Source organism: Brachyhypopomus gauderio, chromosome 1, assembly GCF_052324685.1.
Source record: "Brachyhypopomus gauderio isolate BG-103 chromosome 1, BGAUD_0.2, whole genome shotgun sequence".
In the NCBI taxonomy this organism is placed as follows: domain Eukaryota; kingdom Metazoa; phylum Chordata; class Actinopteri; order Gymnotiformes; family Hypopomidae; genus Brachyhypopomus; species Brachyhypopomus gauderio.
The window spans coordinates 12,002,375-12,024,873 of record NC_135211.1 but is presented as its reverse complement, the minus strand read 5'-3'; the positions used below and the strand labels follow the sequence as shown (position 1 = coordinate 12,024,873).

General features: G+C 45.0%; 1 protein-coding gene across 2 annotated transcripts; it reads left to right on the top strand.

The window, feature by feature from the left end:
* Window positions 1-102: 102 nt before the first annotated feature.
* LOC143507672 (lysyl oxidase homolog 4-like) lies at window positions 103-21,563 on the top strand. Of its 2 annotated transcripts, none has more exons than XM_076996589.1 (15): window positions 103-222; window positions 1,080-1,341; window positions 1,467-2,068; window positions 2,772-2,986; window positions 10,440-10,478; window positions 10,682-10,892; window positions 11,118-11,295; window positions 13,642-13,796; window positions 13,946-14,113; window positions 15,293-15,455; window positions 15,774-16,017; window positions 17,623-17,738; window positions 18,352-18,488; window positions 20,573-20,684; window positions 21,072-21,563. In XM_076996589.1, exons 1-15 carry the CDS (start codon window positions 217-219, stop codon window positions 21,140-21,142), a joined length of 2,679 nt encoding a protein of 892 aa, XP_076852704.1. In that variant the 5' UTR covers window positions 103-216; the 3' UTR covers window positions 21,143-21,563. The 2 variants fall into 2 exon arrangements, with proteins under 2 accessions (XP_076852704.1, XP_076852725.1); XM_076996610.1 differs by lacking the exon at window positions 103-222 and adding an exon at window positions 675-976.
* Window positions 21,564-22,499: the final 936 nt, after the last annotated feature.

The following is a 22,499-nucleotide window of genomic DNA, read 5'->3' as shown; positions in this document are numbered from 1 at the left end:
AGAGATGGGGAGGGAAAGAGAGAGAAAGAGAGAGACAGAGAGAGAGAGAGAGAGAGAGAGAGAGAGAGAGAGAGAGAGAGAGAGAGAGAGAGAGAAGTGCCAGGTCTGAAAAGCTTCAGCCAGCCTCTGTTCTTCTGGATCAGTCATTCTGCAGAAGCGTTCTGTTTCTTCACAGGAGACACTCTGAAAAGTTTTGTTTCTTCACAGGAGACACTCATGCAGGTGAGTGGAGCTGTTGTCTCATTACTCCGTATCTCTCCCCCTTTCCTGCTGTCTCCTCTCCCTTTTTTCCTCTCATCCCCTGATGATTACCCCCCCCCCCCCCACACACACCACCACCACCACCTGCACCGGTGCGCTCCATCATGTGCTGTTCTTTTGCTATTCACGTGACACTGAGCTGATCAAGGTGCCAGTGTACGCACCCACAACCTGCCCCATGCCAGAGGGGTTCGGGGGGGCCTTGCCACGTGCGTTTATCCACCGTGTGCGCTGTAGAGCAGACTGCGACAGTGGGGCCGTCTGGAGCGTTGGTTCTGGTGAAGGGGAATCCACTTTTAGCTCCGGTCTTCCTGTTTCCTCCCCCCTTCCCTGTCTCCTTCTCCCACTTTGACTGCACGGTTGTTTTGAACTGTTGTTCCATCTTTGCACTGTAATTCTCACTCAGGAGGTTTTTGCGGAAGGGCAGTGAAATATTTGGATTGCTAAGTATAAGTCAGTCACTGGAAAATGCATGCAGAGTGTTTTATGGGGTTTGGGGAGTGTTTTGCTGCTTGCCGCCCTATAGGGTAGAACTATACTGGCATGAAACCATCCACAGAGTTTGGCGCGTCTGTTGTAAAAGGCATTTCAGCGTCTGTATCACACTTTGCAACAGCAGACCCACGTGACGATGCGTGCTACACGTTTATAACTGCTTATACGTCCCTCATTGTGGAGATTTGATCGCGCGCCTCCAAACCCACCTGTTCTTCAGGTGCCCGTCCGAAATGTACCCATCGGTCTGTTAGGCACATTGCGTTGTGGACAGAGCAGCTGAAATACAACAACATTATCATTTTAATTTCTACATGTTTCAGAAGGAGAAGATGCTGCCTTTAGCCGCCGTGTTCTGCGTTCTCCTCGTCTCCGTGGCGCACGGACTACCACCGGGGTTCCAGGTGCGCCTGGTGGGCGGGAGGAGCGCGCACGAGGGCCGCCTGGAGGTGTTTTATAGTGGCGCGTGGGGCACCGTCTGCGACGACGAGGTGAACATCAACCTGGCGAACGTCGCGTGCCACGAACTCGGTTACGCGCAGGGCCTCACGTGGGCGCACAGCGCTAAATTCGGACAGGGTGAAGGTAAGACCTTGTTATCGCGCGCCTCCAAAATAACTAAATAAACAGAATCAAATATGAGTAAACTATTACAGGTAGGACGCGTGCATGGTCTCATTTTGTTCTTACTTCGTTGTTTTGTGCTGTAGGTCCGATTTGGTTGGATAATGTGGTCTGTACGGGCACTGAGAGCTCTATATCTGATTGTCGCTCTAACGGCTGGGGCGTGCACGACTGCAACCACGCTGAGGATCTGGGGGTGGTTTGCAGCTCAGATGTTCGGCAGCAGGGCCATGTTCCCCGGTACGGCGAACCAGCACCGCCTGCATCGTCTTCCTCACGGATCCCTTCTGAGGTCCCCTCCGTTCCGGATAGCTCAGGCCGCAGGCGAGGACATGAAATCGCCCTGAACCGTAACTTCACTCGGGGCTCTGCATCCTCGTCGCCGCAGCTGCAGGGTCATCAGATCCATCTACGCCGGAACGGCTACGAGACCGCGGCCGCTCGCAGACAGGAGCTTTCTGTGCCGCGAGGACACCAGCTGCCGGATCACCTGCGCAACGGGGCGACGTACAGGCGCACGCAGGAAGTGCCACCCAGACAGCCCGTGTCAAGCCGACAAGCCGAGAGTGACCTCCGAGCTCCTGGAAATGCAGTAGACCCATTATGGGCGCGCAGGCCCGAGACGTCATACCCTGACCACGAGCAGGACAACAGAATGACCACTGACTTCACTGATGCCGAGGAACAGGTGAGATGGCCACCGTGCTGAACCCAGCGTGGTATCTAACACCAATGTGCATCTGCTGTCCAGGTACAAGTACAGGATCATATCAGGCCGGTTTCTTTCACTGGGATGTAACATAAGATAAGATTGCCAACAGGCAAATGAGTTGCTCCCATTGGTTTTTGCCATGACTTGCTATGCCTGTTGGGGTCCTGTCCTCACAGATGTAATTCATATCAGCCTTCTATATAAGATTATAGAGACCCCACCTCCATACGCCATACTGCACCCCAGTTTGGGCCATCATAACCCAACATAGTCCAGTCAACGTAGTCCTGTATTACCACACCCTGCTCCCCTACCAGTTGGTTCAGTCAAATTTAACTGGTCTTTTGACACTGAATCTCGTGCTTGCTTCACATTGTTGTGGCGGCGGCACTCTGCAAATTTAACTCTTAAAAGCAGACTAAATTGCTTTTGATTACGGTGTTCACCAGACACGGCAATCGGCTTTCACCATTTATCATCACTTAACACGCAGAGAGAATGATCTTGCAACCGACACTAACATTTTTGTTGTTATTATTGTGTCTAGAATTCCTTGGAATTGTTGCATTTAATCTATGGTACGCTGAGGTTGAGACACAGTTGGTTCTTCTTGATAAAGTCTCTCCTAAACTTGAACACCACAAAGCTACATTGATCATTGCTGTCGTCCCTCCTGCAGACCGTAGGGAGGGTGAGTCTGGAGGATGTTCGACTGCGGCCGGTCCTAGCCAGCACCCGCAATTCTGCGATGGTAACGGAGGGCGTGGTTGAAGTCAAGCATGCTGGGAGATGGAGGCACGTGTGTGACCTGAGCTGGGAGCGCAGCAACAGTAGAGTGGTGTGTGGCATGCTGGGATACCCCGCAGCAGAACAGCACAAGGAACACCTGTATAGGTGAGCCAATCACTACTCAACTTTCTCTTCATTTCCATTACTAATACCAGCTAACTGGACTTTAAATGAGCTCTGGGCCTTGAATAGGACTCTTGATCAAATTCCAGATTTTAAGGTACACAAATAAATGTACTGTATAACTATAAATCGCCCAGTTCTGGAAAAAAATCGAAATCAGCTGATGAATGACGTATGTGATGGTATCTGTTATGAGGAAGTCCAGAATGCCTCTGCTTTTGCCAACAGTCGCCCACTGGGAGTGCAAGCTCATTTGAACTTCAAAAGAAAAGCATTCTTTAGTGCTTTTGTTTTAATATACATTTGTATTTATAAATGTGTCTCTGCTCATGGAACTTTGAAGCAGTCTATTAGATTTAGTGAACAGGAACAGCACTGTGTGTATGTGTATGTCTATGAAACAAACTACCAACCTTCATTTCAGTCGAGACCTTAAGTCCTCTAATCTCCTGTAATTATGTGATTCAAGTGGAAACATACAATAGTGTATTTCCCTCTCTCTCTCTCTCTCTCTCTCTCTCTCTCTCTCTCTCTCTCTCTCTCTCTCTCTCTCTCTCTCTCTCTCTCTCTAGCTGAGAATTATTGACCGTGTGGGTGAATAGTCTTTCTTCATCTTAGTGAGAAAGTGGGAGGCCAAATTACAACCCCCACCCCCCCCCCGCCCCACTGCCCCCTCTGTCTGTCTCTGTCTCTTTCTCTCTAGTAAAATACACATTTGCTGTTTACATTACATTATTCTTTTTCACACTACAAATAGCATGGAGGATTCCACATAGTTATTCAAATAAATGTTCGCTGGCAAGCAATTTAGACCCTAGTCACTCATCTCTCATCTAAGATGCTTCCTCTGAGGGTAAACCGTCGTGCCACTAAACCGTGCCCCTATTTGAGGGCATCCAGACCATCTGTCTGACTCCCGTCCAGAAATAGGCACAGCAGCTACAGAAAGGCAGCTTCTCTCTGTCTTTATAACTAACCACAGATCCTTTTTATGGAGTTTATGCACTGCGCGCCATACTGCAGTCCTCTCTACTGATGTGTCTAAATTAGACAGGCTCCCTGCTGAAACAGCCCTACTGGCCAGTGTACTTTTCCGCTTTGCAAACTGTTGTTTTTTCCACCCTGCCTGGCTTTGAAGTTAAAAGCATTGCCGGACCATTTCTGTGAGGATTACATGCACTATACGTTTTTCTGACATTTCATTTCCACAGTTTTTTTTCCACTTTCCTTCCTTTTCTCCCCCTGTATCTGTATGCCTCCACAGATAACGTGTAAGATTAGACAAAATTCATTATTTGGTGTTATTGTTCTTCCTTCTTACTTTTTCCTCTGCGACTTTGAAGTCACAAGAGCACGGAATCTGCTGCTCATAGCAGGACTCTCCTGATTGGCTGCTAGGGAGTGTTCATCTAACTAGTCTCAAATGATGTCGTGACCTAATCTCCAGTATGGAGGGGAAAAGCCTCGTCACTGATTGGCTGTGTGTTGATGTAAAAGCTGTCTGTAACACACTCCATGTTTCCAGCATATACACACTAACTGAGGAAATATAGACAGTGTTATGGTGTGGAGGGGAGATCCGTACTGATTGGGTACCTAAATGTTTTTCTTTTTTTTTTACTTTTTTACTTTTGTGTGATAAGGGTCGATTCTGGGTAAAATGGTGCCTTAGGCTAAAGCCACACTGAAACAGATGAAGGACAGTGATTACGGATGTTACTCCTTATGTAAACAGTGCGATGAAGAAAATATATCGTGTCAACGTTAAAGTCAACAGTTTGTTTTCTTTAAAGTGCAAGGCCAGCCTGTAATTAGTTTGGGTTGGAGCAAATCTGTTGTTGTATGATAGTGATTGAAAGCTGAAAAAGTTCATAAACGGAATTGACATCCAAACCCACTTAGAAGGGTGCAGTCAACGTTGTGTGTCACAGTAATGGTCTCTTAGCCACTTGTACTCTGTATAATTCATTTCTGTTTGTTGTGACCTGTAAAGTGATCCATATCTCAAAGTGGGCTCTACAGACGGTAAAACTATAGAGAAATGAGCGTGTAAAATAATAATCAAATAATACATTTTCAAACTAAATCTCCATTTTATACACGTGTCTCCATAGTGATTATGATTTTAATCTAGTTCTAGATCTCATCATTGGTTTGTGGTTATTTGGTTATTTGCGTTTGAGGGAAGACATACAAACAAGGAATTTGAACTCCTTTTGACATTTCAAGCTGTTGTGTGATCAAAGATCCCCCCACCCATCACAAAGTCACACAAGGAAACCGAGTGCCCAGGGTGTTGTCTATGTTTGATTACACACTCAAATATGCGTCAGTTTCCACACATGCAGCAATATGTCTTTAAGTGCACTAGAAATGGTTTCAGTGGGGTTTGAACCGAACCGCTCGATTGAAGCGGAGCCCAGGAACAAGCCCACCAGGGTCTAGATTAAAGAACAAAGCACTTGTTCCACAGACATGTAAGCCAGCGAGGGCAAACCGTGACCGTAAACACTGCCACGCTGAAGTCCTGTTTGGAAACAAGTAAACAGCCATTTTGTCTCCACAGGTTGCAGTACACTGAGTTCAGCTAAGCACGTGGCACGTCTAGTAAAGGTCTTGTCATCCCAGTAGCAGTAGTGTCCTCAGTAGCCCTCATGACATTGGTTATGGTATCCTCAGATTTTGCTCATCATATGCATAAACAAAAAGCCAGGATCGCTTTCTGCCCATGTTTGGGGGGGGGGGGGGGGGGACTGTTTATTTATATGTGAAATTCCCTTCAAAACCTTCCTGTACTTTGGCAGAAGATGAGAGTGTAGCCCTGCCGGAGTATGGTAAATGTGCAGGGTACTGAACCAAAATATTTTGTAAATTTAGCACATTTTTAAATAGACTGTAAAACATATTCTGCTGACAAAATTATATATTTAGATGAGATTCACCTTTTTTCCACACTGGCAATAAAGAGCATACTGACTGATGTATAGTTTGTCTGTGTGTATGTATGTATATTCTGTATACACACACACACACACACACACACACACACACACACACACACACACACACACACATACACACACATATGTATGTATCTTTGTTTATTCATGATCCACAGTTGGTTGAACTGCAACTGTATGTTACAGCTTGCTTCATAAGTTCTGCAACATCTCAGCTTGTGGTTGACACCTGATGCATGAACACACAGCATGGTGTCATTCTGTAGCTCAGCCTGCTACTCCGTCCTCTCTCTGAGGGTCATGGCGGCTCGGTGTGTGCCTGCTCCGTGTCACGTCGCGGGCTCCGCGCCGCTGTTCTTTCGGCCCGGCTCGAGCTGTACTAATTATAAGGCGGAGTCCCGCTGCAGCGTCTCTGAGCGAGTTTTAATAGCTGCTCTCGGTTCAGCTGGGTCAGCACCCGCCCTACGGGTCTCGGCACTCTCGCTCTGACGCTCGCGGCAAATGTACTGTGAACCGTTTTTTTTTCTTCAGTTAATCCCTTCCATTCAGATGTGAATACGTGAAGACAGGCGTTGAATTCTTTGCGGTTTGGTTACAGACAGAAGGGTTTTCGTTCTCCTTTTGGCTGGGCACCTAAATAAAGCCATCATTGGCTATTCAACACCCCCTCCTACAGCATATACTTATGCAAAGAATAACCCATGTTAAACTTATGAATCTTCTAGGATGAAATTGCTCTGCGGGTGAAGCCATTTGAAACACCTCAGGCTAATTATCCAGACTTCTCTGGGAGTCCTGTGGTGTCGGAAGAAGGAGTTCATACTGCTGAACTGATTAACGTCTAAACTCCACTGTGTATGTTGTGAGCAGAGTGCTTTGTGCTGTTAGATTTTTGGATTGTTGAGGTCAAGGTTTTCCTATCTGTTCCACTCACATTTCATAAGATATTGTTCATTTTAAGGGCAGCCACATACTTAGTTACATACTAAAATACTTGGTTACAAGTGTGTAGTCTGTTGTTACATGGTACAGATTTGCTTATCTATTGTTTGGAACATGTCCAGTCAGAAGGTGCTTGAAGGTGAGGAGTGTTCTCATGGTGTCATGCACAAAGGCAGTAAGATGTGTCAAGCCGTGGTAAAGGTAAAGTTAAAGGGCCGGCTAAACTCTGGCAGTTAGGGGCAAGATGCACTTGGAATCAAACTGGTGCTAAATAAGTACCAGGGCTCTCAAGTCTCACGCATTGAGCGTGTGACACACGCATTTGACCGTCTTCACACGCTCACACGCCACACTTCCGATTTCACACGGCGAGAAAAAAAAAATCGAGTTTATTTACCTCCGATCCATATCTATGTCGCCCTCCACTGGCGATCGATCGCGATATACAACCCCCCCCCCCCCCCCCCCCCCCCGCTCAACACCTTACGTTCACCAAACCCCCCCCCCCACCCCCGTCAACAACTCTCACACTCTGACATGAATCCAAAACTTGAGAGCCCTGAGTAGTGAGTGTTGGGTGTGTTCCATTTTCATCATCAAGGAGAAACGCGGTGATGTGTCTGTGATTTTCAAACGGTGCTCTTGCAGACATAGTTGCCAGGTTCGCGGTTTTCACGCCAAATTGGGCTTGTTTGAAAATCCAGCCGCGGGTAAAAATTCTGGGGTCGCGGGGTGCGGTTTTTTGGGCTACTTTTGAGTTGGGCCACCGCGGGAGTTACAAGTCAACACAAAGAATCGATCGCGATATAATACTTAATTTGTCTCCATTTTAACACTCGCCACCCCTCCCCCGTCAACAACTTTGGGCTTTGGGCTAGTTTAGGCTGCTGAAGGGCGGGTTTTACACTGACTTTGTGCGGGATATTTTTGTAGGACCTGGCAACCCTGGGGAAGCCACAGAGATCCCCCAGACACAAACACACTGTCAGATGTGACAAACATTATGGAGTTGCATGCAGGCAAACTCCAAGAGTTTAAGAGAATAATACGGGAAATGCAAGAAAACTGAAAAGTCACAACCAGAGGAAGAGATAAACAGGCAAACACGGCAACCAAAGTTTATGCTGAAGGTGAAGAACAAAGAATGGAGGAATCCAGATAAATCCAGAACACAGAATAAAAATGCTTTGAATTGCTAGATAATAGCTGAGCGAGACTTCACAAAAACTAACCTGAACAAGCAGATTTAAATAGGCAGAGAAAGACACAAAACTAGCCACAGGTTAATTAAACCAAAGCACTAGATCAAACCATGGACTTCTGGGATGTGCAGTTTTCCTGGACTGGGCTAGGTGCTGTAAATGTGACATTCACCCACACACAAATGAAGTTTTATTTTATAGTGCTTTTTACAACACGCATTAAAAGGAACCTTTATTGAAATTTAGGTTTGGATCCCTGATTAACAGGCAGAGTGTAACAATGCTCGCGAAAAGAGTCAGATGGCATGTGGAAGAAGATTTAATGGGAGCCAGAGTCTAAAGGGATCAACTGATCCCAGAGTCTAAAGGGATCAACTGATCTCTGAGTCCTCTGAGAAACACCACATACTGGGACTATAATGCGAAACAGACAAGACTAGGATTAGAGGATTAAGTAGGTGCTCTCAGATAATGCTGCTCAGCCAATACATACGTTAGCTTTGTTAGCTATGTTATTGTTAGCTATGTTAGCTTTGCTAGCTATGTTGGCTTGCTCACTGGGGGCTAGGACTCGGCACTTGTAAAGCTGCTTTGTGACAACAACTGTTGTAAAAAGCGCTATATAAATAAAATTTGATTTGATTTGTTAGCTTTTTGCTGTCATGCATCAGAGTTAGACCAGACAATCTGGTGTACTCTCCAATAGGGCCATTTTACAGCAAAAGCGTCGGCTAGACGTGTATCGCTCACAGTGCCTTCTCTCCCTTCCCCAATGGCGTTTTCTTCCAATTCTTGTCTCATCCTTGTGTAAATCCTCCAGGCCTGGTACCAGACTGCGTAGTTGCTAGGAGGCAATGAGATCTCCTCCTAGGCGTACATGTGGCAAATGAGCACTTGGGCAAAGCCGCATGGTACAAACGGAACCAGACCACCGGCGAGAGCTGGACGCCATCTCTGTGTGAGGCTGGCTTCTTGTCTGGTTGGCTCAGAGTGTGACGAGCTTTACATTTCCCGGCCTGTTGCCCCCTAAGCTCCACAGAACATCCTGAACATGTTAGCATAGCATATAGATGCTGCCCTGAATTTCACCTTTTCAGAAGTGATTGCAGTTTGGGGTGAGCACTGCTGGGTTTACTGTGTCACCGGTGTGTCGTTTGTATTTAGACTGCCGTGGTTCCTGTCCCACATGCGAACGACGGTGACCAAATCAGCGCTAACCTACTGACATGATCTACTGCTGCTTGTGTTTAGCTTAAACGGCTGTTTCCTGCCACATTTCAGAACCTGGAGCCTTTGTATGCTTGGCACCTGCAACATGTACAGTTGAGTAGAGCTCTTTCAATGGAGGACTCCCAGTGAAACTAAAGACTTTAGATTAATTTAAGGATAGTACCGTGTCAAAGGAAGCTGACATCAAGTAGAAGTGTAGAGTGTTTTGGAGTGGGCGGACTGTAACCTGTTCGCTCCATCTCACACATAACCTCTCACACTTAGAAGCCGGCCTTGTGTAATACTGCTCAGTCTGTAAGAAAGGATAAAAAGGCAAGGTGAGATCAGGTGAGTTTAGAGCACTTTTAATACACACTGGCAATTCAAAGTGTCTTTCAAAGGATAAAAGAGAAGTTACATTAAATGTTCAATTTAAATAGGAAATGTAGAAATTAATTAAAAGAAGAAGATGAGTACAAAAGCACAACATGAAATAAAGTGCTGTCAGATGTAGTGCAGGAGCTAAACTACATGTGCAAGAGCACAGACGTGTTTTTAGTCTGGGTTTAAAGCACACTATCTTTAGGGTTTGATTGTGTCCAGGGTTTATAATCTAAGCATATCTGGACATTCTGGGTCTAATTCATTCTGTGATTTGTAGATTAGCAATAGAATCAGAAAGAGGACTGAGAGACGGAGAGAGAGACTGAGAGGGAGAGAGACAGGGAGGCTGAGAGGGAGAGAGACAGGGAGGCTGAGGATCTTAAAGGGAGTGTTTGGCTTGACCCGGGGAACACTGGGATCTCTGTGAGTCTGTTTGATGATCCACAAAACCACCAGAACCTCCTCGTCTGGTTTTGTCTATGTGATATATTGCTTCTATTTATTTACCAGACACCATAGGGTAAAGCCTCAGTGTGTGTGTGTGTGTGTGTGTGTGTCTGAGTGTGTGGAAGGCAAGGAGAGGTTGGGTTGAAGCTTCAGCTAATATAAACACATACAAATAAGCTATGTTTATCTGTCTGTCTCTATTTATTGAGTTCAAATTTGGTATGAAATGTGACTGTGAGTATGAGTGTGTGTTTGTTTTCTCTATGGTTTATGGAATCTCTCCTTTCTCAGGAAACAGTGGGATTCCAAGATGGCAGATCCAGCCATGCGGTATGTTATAATATACAATAACAATTATTTCTTGTAGGTTTTGTGTCTGTGTTCTATCATTAAAGGTTAACGTCAATGTTCATAATTAACATGTAATGTTCTCATAAAATTACTACCCATGTGCTCGTTTCCCATTTTATTCTCTCTGTCCATCTCTCTCTCTCTCCATAACACTCTCTCACTCTTTTTCTGTCCCTCCACAGGTCTCTGGTCAGTAAGAAGGGGTTCTGGGTAGAGAGGGTGCAGTGTTCGGGCACTGAGACCTCCTTGGCACAGTGCCAGGCCCAGCTGTCTATCCCGCGTAATGAGGTGCCGTGTAAGGGGGGCATGCACGCCGTGGTGCGCTGCACACCTGGGCCGCAGTTCTCCCGACTCTCCGCCTCCGGACAGCCCCAGGCCCCGCCCTCCTCACAGGTGAGCCTTCCTGTACCACAAACTTGTCAAGTGTCGTTCATGCGTCTACTGGCTTCTGTCCATGATGGCCACGGCTCTGCACACCGTAGTATTTTTTCTGCTCTACCTAAATCGGGCACCTTGGCGCAGTAACAATACTAAATTGTAAAACACTGAGGTCTGTGAAGCCCAGATTTGAGATGTTTTCTCACAGCCAAACCGGTCTTCCACCACATCTTGGAGCAGGTAGTGCGCCTGAAGGCGGGCCCCAGGATTGGGGAGGGCCGCGTGGAGGTGCTCAGAGAGGGCAAGTGGGGGACGGTGTGTGACCACCTCTGGGACCTGGCCGCAGCCAGCGTGGCGTGCAGGGAACTCGGCTTTGGCTCTGCCAAGGAAGCCCTGAGAGGAGCCATGATGGGACAAGGTAGGACTCTTCAGAGGTGAACGTACACCTGCGCACCAGGTGAACTCTTCAGAGGTGAACGTACACCTGCGCACCAGGTGAACTCTTCAGAGGTGAACGTACACCTGCGCACCAGGTGAACTCTTCAGAGGTGAACGTACACCTGCGCACCAGGTGAACTCTTCAGAGGTGAACGTACACCTGCGCACCAGGCCGAGGTGGCTCCAGAATGAAAACACTCATTTTTGCAGTGGTGTTCAAAATCTCAATAGTAAATTTGATTTCCTATTATAGTTTTTAGGCTTCTTCTCAAATGCCCACAATGCATGGCAAAATTGTCGTGACAATGTATACAAACTGACAATGTATGCTACACTTTGTAGTGTATGCCATCGTGCAGTGCAAAAGTGTATTATCAAACTAGAGGGGACTAGATGACAGTTTTGTATCGGCAGGAGCTTGAAAGTGTAAACTAAACTGATGTATTGCTGATTTGTCCACTTAACATACATAAATGTGATAAATATGACATATATGGTCATATTTTAATGTAAATAGAAAGCAACACACACATCCTTTTTTCATTTAAAAAATTCTTAGATTTTTGCAGTCAAACCCCTTTCGTGCAATTACAGCATTACTGGGCGTTTTGTTTGTTAAAGTGCATATTTATTTGTCTCTCCTTTGTCAATGGTCTAAAATCAGATATACCCAGACGTGTGTGTGCCGAACAGCCCTGATATCTCGCAGATAGGGTGAAGCCTGGGTGCCTGTTCAGGCCTCATTACCAGATCTCCCAACTTTCTCTGCAGCAGGCGATGTTCTCCACAACGTAGATCATCACGGAGGAACAAGAACAGCATGAACAGCCCGTCCGCAGCCTTTAACCCTCCTCCCCCCAACACAAAGTCTGTTCAGAAGGTTCCTCTACTGCTGATTCAGATTTTGATGCTAGTAGGGAATTATCCATAACTGTGTCTGTCTGGCATTCATATGCCCATGATGTGGTGAGAGGTGGAATACCTCCCATATCCATTCACCCAGTGCTACACTCATTAGAAGGGTTTAACACAGCACTACCTACAAAATCAAGATATCTTTCCTCACCATCTAAATGAGAGATCCTCCCACTGTCCAGACTGGGAGGTTTAGCATTTGGCACGCGTTCCGTCCGGAAGCGTGTCCGGCCTGCAGGAGCCTCGTCTGTGCGTGTCTGTGCTGCGCTCGTGCCACTAGTAATGAGGAGCACAGACTCCGGCTGTTTGTTTCTGTGTCTGGATGACGTGATATTTCCTGCTCTCAGCATTGAAGCCCAATTAGGATCAAAAGCAAAAGCCTTAAATAAGGCTGCGCAGACAGTGGGGTTAGAGTTGCCTCTAAACTTCTCGTCGTGACATCCATTTTCCACCACTTTTAAAGCCACATTTGATGTGACAAAGCCAGTTGCAGGTGTAAAATTTGAGTCCCTTTTTCTTCAGGGGTGTTGCAGTGGTGAACAGAGTGGAGTGAATGTGGGAGAGAGAGCGATGTTGGGGTGTGTCATGTTTGGGGTGGGGGTGTTTCTGGCTAGCAGCATGTACATGTCTTCTGCAGTACGTGCACTCATTCGAACCTGTGTGTGTGTGTGTGTGTGTGGCTGCATTATCTTGCTGCCATTTCGAAGATGCTGAATTATATGTATTTAAATGACAGGCTGAAGAGGTTCTCTATTTTTTGATGGGGGACAGAAGACTGAGTTGTGTAAAACTGAGGAGGAAAAAACACACACACATTTACCGTTGGCTCATCTTGATGACATCATGACCGAATTGTGCACAAAATTACAGGGATTCCTGTCTTCACATGCACTGTTTCCTATCTCCATGCCGGCTGCTTCTGTTTTAAGTATTAAAAGGAGTCGCTGGGTTTTGGGGTGTAATTTTGCGAGTACGCCAGAGTGTCCACATCATAGCTGGTCTGCTCACCAGGCTGGTTTTTGATTTTTTTTCTTTGCGACTGGGTCAGTAGTTGGCTGTGCCAAGCATAATGTTCGAACGGCTATTTCTAGCAGATATATTGTGTCCTAATACACATGGAGGGGAGGTCTAACCAGGCCCTCGTCTGGGTCTGGGGAATGTGGTTCCAGATCATTAGATGTTACACGTGATCAAGCAGAATATAAACACACAATGCACACAGACTAGGTGAACACACACACACACACACACACACACACACACACACACACCACACGTGCATATGAACACGCGCATTTTAAAGTTTGAACATATTATTTGCAAACAAGTATACTCGGAAAAGATATCTGATGACCATGTAAACACTACATTCTTGTGTGTGTGTGTGTGTGTGTGTGTGTGTGTTGTGCAGGTACTGGTCTAATCCACATGAACTCAGTGCAGTGTACAGGGCATGAGAGTTCTATAACGAAATGCCAATATAAGGAGGTTCCTCTCTACACCTGCAAACACAACCAGGATGTGTCTGTGCGCTGCAACGTGCCCAAAACAGGTCTGGGAGCCACGGTGAGACAACAACCCCTCCACACACACACACACACACACACACACACACACACACACACACACACACACACACACACACACACACACACACACACACAAACTGACGCATTGTGACTCTCTCTCTCTCTCTCTCTCTCTCTGTCTCACAGGTGCGCTTGGCAGGGGGGCGGGACCCTAGTGAGGGGAGGGTAGAGGTGTCAATGGAGGTGGGCGGAGTTCAGCGCTGGGGGGCGGTGTGCAGTGAGAACTGGGGTATCAAGGAGGCGATGGTGATCTGCAGACAGTTGGGCTTCGGCTTTGCTGCTACTGCCCACCAGGTACAAACCACCACATCCCACTCACACTGCAGGAGGTCAGAGGTCAAGGCCAGGAAATTTCACCTACACCCAGGGGCCACTTCATTTGTCTTATAGGTGCATTTTATAGGTGTTTGACTGCAGGGTGCCTGAATATGTCCTGATTTGTAATTCCCCTCTGAGTCATTGTCACTGCGAGGTTGAGATGGATCTGCCACTTAAGTTTATTTTTGACAGAGTTTAATTATTATTTATATATTTCACTATTTAGAGTTTTTGTTGGCAGAAAAATGTTGACTAGATGTCGACAGGCTATAGCCTATAGCTCCACATTTATATGGTATTTCTCATTAATAAATATTTATAATGAACGGTGTCTATTTTTCGGATCCAAAATATAAGACCAACCAGTATATTGTCTTTGTCCGAAACAAACACACACCCACCCCTGCATTTGTGTTCTCGTACATATGTGTATTGCTTTCTCTTTAGTGCAGTGTAGTAGCCTTTCAAGAGAATAGTTTCCCTAAACAGAAAGCATTTGGTATTTAGAAACATGCATTTGTATTTATTTGTATTTTGAGAATTTAGGACTTGTTAGCCTACCGTAGCGCCGTGTGCTAACGTTGTTTACACACAGGGTGCATTTGTCTCTGTTGTGTTATTTCCCATGTAGAAGGTAATTGTAGGCTTCCCACGACACGTCTTCATGTTTCCAGGGAACAGAAAAAAGCAGCAAATGCAGAAAGAAAACAAACTTTAAATAACTGCACTGATGGCGTTGCACACAGACGCCATTAGCCTCGTTATATCGCTGGATTTACAGGGGCCTCGCAGAATGGGAGTGTGGAAAAACTGTAATAATATCCACTGAGCACCACTAATCGCTGCTGGGTATAACGTGACCTGCTCCTCTATAAATTCCATACACATCAGTTCATTCCAGTGGCTCTGGTCCACTCAGTAACTCCCCGTGGTTCTGTTTGCACTCCTTAGTCTTCTGGTGGATTCGTTATTGTGCTGTAGTAGCTTCTGTGGTCTTGTTGGCCTTAATGGTACCAGCTGGTTCCATGGTGTGATTGTGGTTCCTCTGTGGGCTGATTGGGTCACACCATGAAGGCCCTTGTCGGGCCAAACCCCAGTAATGCCTTTCTACATCCGAGGGCTCATTCACGTGTTTTGTCTGTGTCTGTGACTCAGGAGACCTGGTTCTGGTCAGGGAACCCAGATTCTGAGGCGATTCTTCTAAGCGGGACCCATTGTATCGGGACGGAGATGTCCATTCAGCAGTGCCGGAAGAACGGACAGGTTTATTGCCCTCGTGGGGGAGGAGGCAAAGCAGCTGGTGTCACCTGTGTGGACGGTGAATGTCAACAAAACACCTGAGAACAAAGACTAGCATGCCCCTTGCAAATTATGCAAATTACTAATTATTAAAGCTGCTATTATTAGAGCTGTATTTTTTTCTGACTGAGTACACTGCATCTAAGCTTTTAACAAGCTGTGTACATAATGATTGCGATGAAATCACGAAACTGATTTCATACACACAAATGACACCAAGTCCTTGTGTGTGTGTGTGTGTGTGTGTGTGTGTGTGTGTGTGTGTGTATGTGTGTGTGTGTGTGTGTATGTGTGTGTGTATGTGTGTGTGTGTGTGTGTGTGTTTGGCCACGGTCAGCGGCGCCCGACCTGGTGGTGGACGCGCAGCTTGTCCAGGAGACGGCGTACCTGGAGGACCGCCCCCTGCACCTGCTCACCTGTGCCCATGAGGAGAACTGCCTGTCGTCCTCTGCCGCTCGCATGCACTGGCCCTACGGCCACCGGCGCCTGCTGCGCTTCTCGTCCCGCATCATGAACCTCGGCCGCACTGATTTCCGCCCACGGGCTACCCGCGACGCCTGGGTCTGGCACCAGTGCCACAGGTAAGGGCGACCAGCCGGATTGCCTGCGGGGCACTAACTCCTTCAGGGGCGGATTAAGAAGCACCATAGGTCTCCAATAAACTCAAGTTAGTTCAACTAACCAATGAATTGGGTGTAAAGGCAAAATGGGGAAGATGGAAACCAGAACTGTGAATTAACACGTTTTAATCAGTATGGTATAGTAGGTCAGTTATGTACAGTTACATTACCAAATCTCTTTGGACCACTACTACATCCCAAATCACATCATCTAGCACTAGCATCCCTAGCAAACCCTAGCATCGGAAAACATTTTTTTTTCTGAATCTACTCAGAATCTTATTTCCAGCAGTGGTGCACTCTTGGGAAAACAAAAACCATGATTTAGAGTGATGTTTGAAGTCTTGAGGAAGAAGAAATATAGCCATCGAGATTGGAGCCTAAGGCACTTGGACAAAATGTGCCCTTAAAAGAACCAAAAACACAACTAGAACCTTTTCGTATTTCTTTTCTGCTCAGAGCAGTGTACAACATGCTTTCAATCCCAGTCAACTATCATCAGAACAAAGGTTGGAAAACATGGCTATTTACAGTGGAGCTGGAATGTTGAGGATTCCCAGATCAACCAGCGTGGAATGTGATGATAGACGTTGATGTGAGAGATCACAAGAAGGAGGAGAGCCTCGTGTTCAGAGGGAGGACACTCTCTGGAAGCATGGGGGAGATGGCAGAGGTCCCACTGCTAACTCCAACTGGAGAGTGTCCTGGTTAATGGGTGAAACACTCTGAGAAGGTTGCGTTAAAGCTGATGATATCTCCTCCTGGCCAAGGCTACGTAAATTAGAAATGGGTCTACAAAAGCATTTCATTGAAAGCAGTCTGTGATCACGCCCACCCACAAGGCACCTTTTAAAAATGTAATTTCTGTAAGAAATCTAGATGGTGTTTGTAGGAGAGGTGGAGGCTGGAATGTGTGAGTGTAGACCTAGATTGTTGGGTGGCTGAAAACAAAACACATACACACATACACACACACACACACACATACACACACACACACACACACACACACACACACACACACACACACACACACACACTATGGTTACTCCACAGGTTCCCCATGTCCAGGACACTTCCCCAGGCAGCTCCATAAAGTTCATTCCTATTGGTCAGTCTCTCCATGGCTCTGGTCCAGCATGGGCCTGTTTCTTTATAGCTGTGGTCAGGATACTGTGGTGAGCTGGAAGGACACCCTGGTCCTCCTCTGAGCCACTCAGGAGAAAGGAGAAGGGGGGGGGGGGGGGGGGGGGGGGGATCCACAGCATATTCCTCCCTTTCTGGTAAACTGCACAGTGATATAATGGGTTGAATAACAGTCTTTAAAGTTAGGGGTTTTTTTGACAGGGTGTGTTGTTATACTCATCTTTGTTGTTTTCATCTGTTCAACAATCCCTGACTCAGCATATGTTTTGTCAAAATGGTTTAAAAAAAGATTTAAATAAACAAACAGTAACAACAAGAAAAACCCCAGCAATATAAGGATCCCTACTGCTACTTGCATCATACCATCGTGGGTCCATAAATCTGTTTCTTCTGTGTTTTTGCCCCTGTTCCTCTGGACAGACACTACCACAGCATTGAAGTGTTCACGCACTATGACCTCCTCACCCTGAACGGCACCAAGGTTGCGGAGGGTCACAAGGCCAGCTTCTGTCTAGAGGACTCGTACTGTCCTGATGGTGGGTCAGCAGCCTGGGTTTTCCCTCCCTAAGTTACACCATGAAAACCTGCAGGTGTTTCAGCTTTAAGTGAAGCGTTCAAAATGGAATGTTGGGCAGAGTTGTGAAAGTTCAGGTTCAAAAAATAAAAGTCCTGCTATGACATTGCATAAGTGGGTTGGCTTCACAGATTAATTCTACATGCTGTCTTGAACAATTGAGCAAGTCCAGGAGGCTCATCATGGTCAAGAAAAATCATGGTGATTTTTATTTACTGAAACTGAACTATATGTATAAAACCAATATGTATAAATCTAAAAATTCTTGTCTTCTGTATGTGTGCTATTTCAGGAGATGTGCTTTGTACACTCATTTGCATAGGATTTGGTTTGAGACTAAAAACACAGTTCATTCTGAAACTACAGACGACCAGTAGACTTTTATTTAATTAAATAAAACTACAGATATGAAGTTCAGTGGTTCCTGTACTAAAACAAACCACATGAAAGGAAAAGCCCATTACCTCTGATCTTTTACACTTACAGAAATGAAACTAAAACTGACCTAGGGTTGTGTCAGGGTTATATGATGTGGTCATGAAAAACACCAAACATTCCTGTCTCCTTGGCAACAGGTCTGTCAAAGCGTTATGCCTGTTATAACATGGGCGACCAGGGTATTTCTGTGGGTTGCTGGGACACCTATCGACATGACATCGATTGCCAATGGATTGATGTGACTGACGTCAGGCCAGGTGACTATATCATGCAGGTATGAGTGCACACCTCAAATGACCATAGATTCTGGAATAGCAACAGCAAACATGGAAAGGCATGACTTAAAAAACACGTTTACAGTACATATTTTCTTGTAATCCTTGACATTTTTAATATTTCCTCTTTTGGTTGCATTTCATGTAATATCTACATTACACCTCTTGAACCCTGTAGACTCAACAAATTCCTTTTTGATTGCTTTAAACAAAGCGTTTTATAACAAAAACAGAGCAAAACACAATTACAGCCTTCTTTTATTTTAAAGGTAAGTGCCGCCTGTGTAATACAAATGCAAAGCGGAGTGACACACGAGCGCGGAGCCCTTGAGGGCCGCATGTGCATGCGGTAGACAGTGAGTGCAGTGTAGAGTCCCGGGAGGTTTGCTCCACTTTTAAACCTTAAAGGAGGTGGGAAAACGCGCAAAACCTTTTGCCAGTCTCATTTAACCAAAAATAACCCCGTTACCAGAGCAAATAATTGTGTGTTTAAATTAGAATGGACCTGTATAAACGCTTTTTTCTTTTCAAAATAATTCCTACAATTCCTCCCTTTCATGCGAAACCTTTTTTAACTGTTTGAAATCCCCGGTCTCTTCGTTTTCTTGGAAGAACTTTCAGGTAGCAGGAACACGGAGGTTTGGCCACTGATTGAGGGTGCAGATAGGCACAGTAATTGAGGTGAAATTGGTTCTGGCACAGTGTGCTTGCTTTCACAAGCTCGAGTGCGTTTGAAATTGGAGGGATTCAGTCGAAGTTTAAAGGCTGCCTATTATTGTAATGGTTCAGAGAAGCAGCTGGTGGTGGAGAGAGCATGAGTCAGCATTTTTAGTGCTACATGAGACCTTGGCACCTTGTCTGTTTCTGTGACCAGTTTGGCACCTTGTATGTTCCTGTGAACTTTAAGACGTTTCATGGAGATTCTCATCACTTTTCTGTGAAACCACTGTAAATTGAAGCAAGACGTGAGGGAGATATTTAAAAATAAATGAAGGCAATGTTTTATACAATCGCTGATTACTGTGATGTGGCAAAAACATCAGCGCTCCTTTTAAAATTTGGTTCTGATGAGTTTCTAGCATCTGAGTGGTAATTCTTAATTTTATCCCCATATTTAGTCACAAGATTATATGCCTACATTTTCCCCGTGGTGGGATGATGATAAACATTGCATAAACTGACTGAGACAATGACAGTGGCATCTTTATGATACGGTTTACAGTGGAGATCAAACCAAATGCTGACGTAATGCTCAGCTGTATTAGGGTTAGACGGCGCTTCGTTTTAGGTTGCTATGGGATTCCCGCTTCAAGAGCTGTAAAGCACGCTATAAACCAAGTTGGTGAGAGTCAGTTTCCATGTGTGCTCGTATTTGATGATTGTGAGTGTATGTATGTGTCATGCCATCGCTGGGCGTCCTCTGAGAAGATCTGCTCCACGTTTTTGTGTGGCAGTTTTAGGAACTTGCATTTAACTGTATTGCGCATGACTACGTCAAGACGAGTCTCCATGATTGCAGTCATTTAGGAATCCTTTGATGAGACGGATCTCTCGGCGTAGAATAATCATAACTGTTTTGTGTTGTGTAATGCCAGCTATGCAGAACAAACTGAATGGAGCTTTGTTGCTACTACTGCAGCATGTTAGCGGTGTAAAGCAGTATCTGAAATTATGAACCTAAAATAATGAGAACTAATTCAGTGACTTTTATTAAACAAGATCAGTTAATGAGTTATTAAATATTAACAATTAAGCTTTTCAGGATAGAAAAATGGAAAATGTCGTTTTTAGCTGTCTTTCTCCTTAAATATAGCCTACTACATTTGAAAGGAAACGAAAAAGAAATTGGGGGGTGAGGGAGGAAACCCTGTGGCAGCCACCACTGTTTTGTTTAATATAAAAATGTCACTGCAGAAGTGCACGCCAGCCCCTACGGTCCATTTTCACTGTTGGCACCGATCATGCTAAATGCAGCAAATTGTAGAAGCTTGAATAGACTGAATAGGGCTTTATGATGGGACTATTAAAATAACCTTCCTGTAACAAGCTGTGGTTAATACGTGGGCCTTGGCTGCATGTGCAGGTTGAAGTTAACCCCTCTTTGGACATGGCCGAGTCGGACTTTGACAACAACGTTATGCGGTGCAGATGCAGGTACGATGGTGCGAGGGTCTACCTGTATGGATGTCATTCAGGTGAGTGTGTAGTTGCCTTTTTAAATGAATTTCCCTAATAAAATAAATTGTTCATAGTAGAGGGTGGGTGTTGAATGGGCCTTAACCATCAACGCCACCTGAATTTCTCACCTGAAGTAATATTACTTGTATTAATTATTAGCCATATTCGGGTGAATCGTTTCTTTAACACCAGTAACAATAATGACATTTACTAATTTTGTAATTTTGATTTGCACAGAAGTTATAGTATCTTTTGACTAATAGCAATGACATCGTTCTTATTGATTTTTTATAGAAAAAATGATAAATAATGACAGTCATGACATTTCTACTTTAATAACAGTATGAAGCTCAGTTTAGATATTTAGGTATTAATTCACATCTGGTCCCCCTGTGTTCTCCTAGGTGATGCCTACAGCGCAGAAGTAGAGGACCTGTTTGAACACCAGCGTCAGATTTCTAACAACTTCCTCTAACAGGGAGCAAAGGATCTGGGAATGCAAAAAAAAACCAAAAAAAAAAACCAAAAAACCAAAAATGGGACTTTCTCTTTCATCATCCTCTCATCTTCCTTGCGGACAGAGGGGAAGGGGATGGAGGAGAGTGGGGCTACGGATGAACACATTAGGGGCTGATGGTGTTTCTGGATCAACTCTCATGAACTGCCGGTTGGGTGAATACGTATGGGAGCCATAGGTGCAGGACTGGCTCCACCATTCTGGGTAGAGCTCCTCTGAGCCGTTTCCCCTCTGTGTAACTGATCATGACTGAACTGACTGGATGAAGGAATTGCAGTGGGCGTAGATCCATCAACCAATCGTTTAACAGCAATACTTTTGGAGGATAAAAAAAAAAACATTCGATTGGCTCAGAAGAGTTGGAGGAGTTCTCAGAAATTTAGGAAGAATTGGAATAATTTTACACACATTGGTAATCTCCCTACAATTTTAGACTTGTGAGATAGAACTCTGGAATTGCTTGCAATGATCAGATGAAAGTATCCGACACTGAAGGTGTTTTTTTCCTTTTGTATTGTTGCTGTGGCAACAAGGCTTATTACTTTCACAGTGATAATCCTGACCAGTGAAAAAGAATAAGGCAAGGTCATCAGTACTAATGTAGTGCTAATACATACATTCAGTTTTTGCATACTTTTATTGCTGAAATCATGCTTTCCATAATATATTTATAAACTATATGAACATTAAGGACCCATAGTTCAATTATTTTTACTGTCGCTTGCTTTGTGTAGAATTTCCATAACATACATTTCCTGAGCTTTAGATTCCTTGCGCAGTTTCCTTTTTGCAAATTAAATACCTTTATTTCTTTGTCCATTTTACTGGTACATTATGGCAGTTGCATGTTGGTGGTTAAAAACATCAACTGGTATCAAAACCATGGACAAGATTTCTGACTATTGAGCTAACATTAAAAACAAGTTCACAAATTAAGTCAAGCATGTTACTCTAGTACTGTACAATTACAAAAAACAACTATATCGGGGGTACCGACCCTGTAGATCTAATGGCCTGTAGAGTTTGGTTCCCGTTCTGTTTAGAAGACACTTGATCCAGTTCATCTGGGCTTGCATCTCTTAGTTTGTAGCCAGGTGTGCTGGAACTCAACTCTGCAAACAAGTAGCTATCACGAGCCATAGTCAGATCTCCAACAAGATCTAGTCCAAGAGAAGAAAGAGAAAACCTCATACAAACACCCACCTAGAAGGATGGGTCAGTCGAATAGGGTGGATGCATTGGTGCTATCTTTGATCTCCTCATAAATATGTATGTGCTTAATCATAAATGCATCAGATCCAGGTTTAGGAATTAT

Bases quoted from the DNA above. Each gene is read 5' to 3' on its own strand.
- LOC143507672 (XM_076996589.1), top strand. The intron at 10,893-11,117 runs GTGAGCCTTCCT...ATCTTGGAGCAG, and splicing joins AGGCCCCGCCCTCCTCACAG to GTAGTGCGCCTGAAGGCGGG. The intron at 20,685-21,071 runs GTGAGTGTGTAG...GTGTTCTCCTAG, and splicing joins CCTGTATGGATGTCATTCAG to GTGATGCCTACAGCGCAGAA.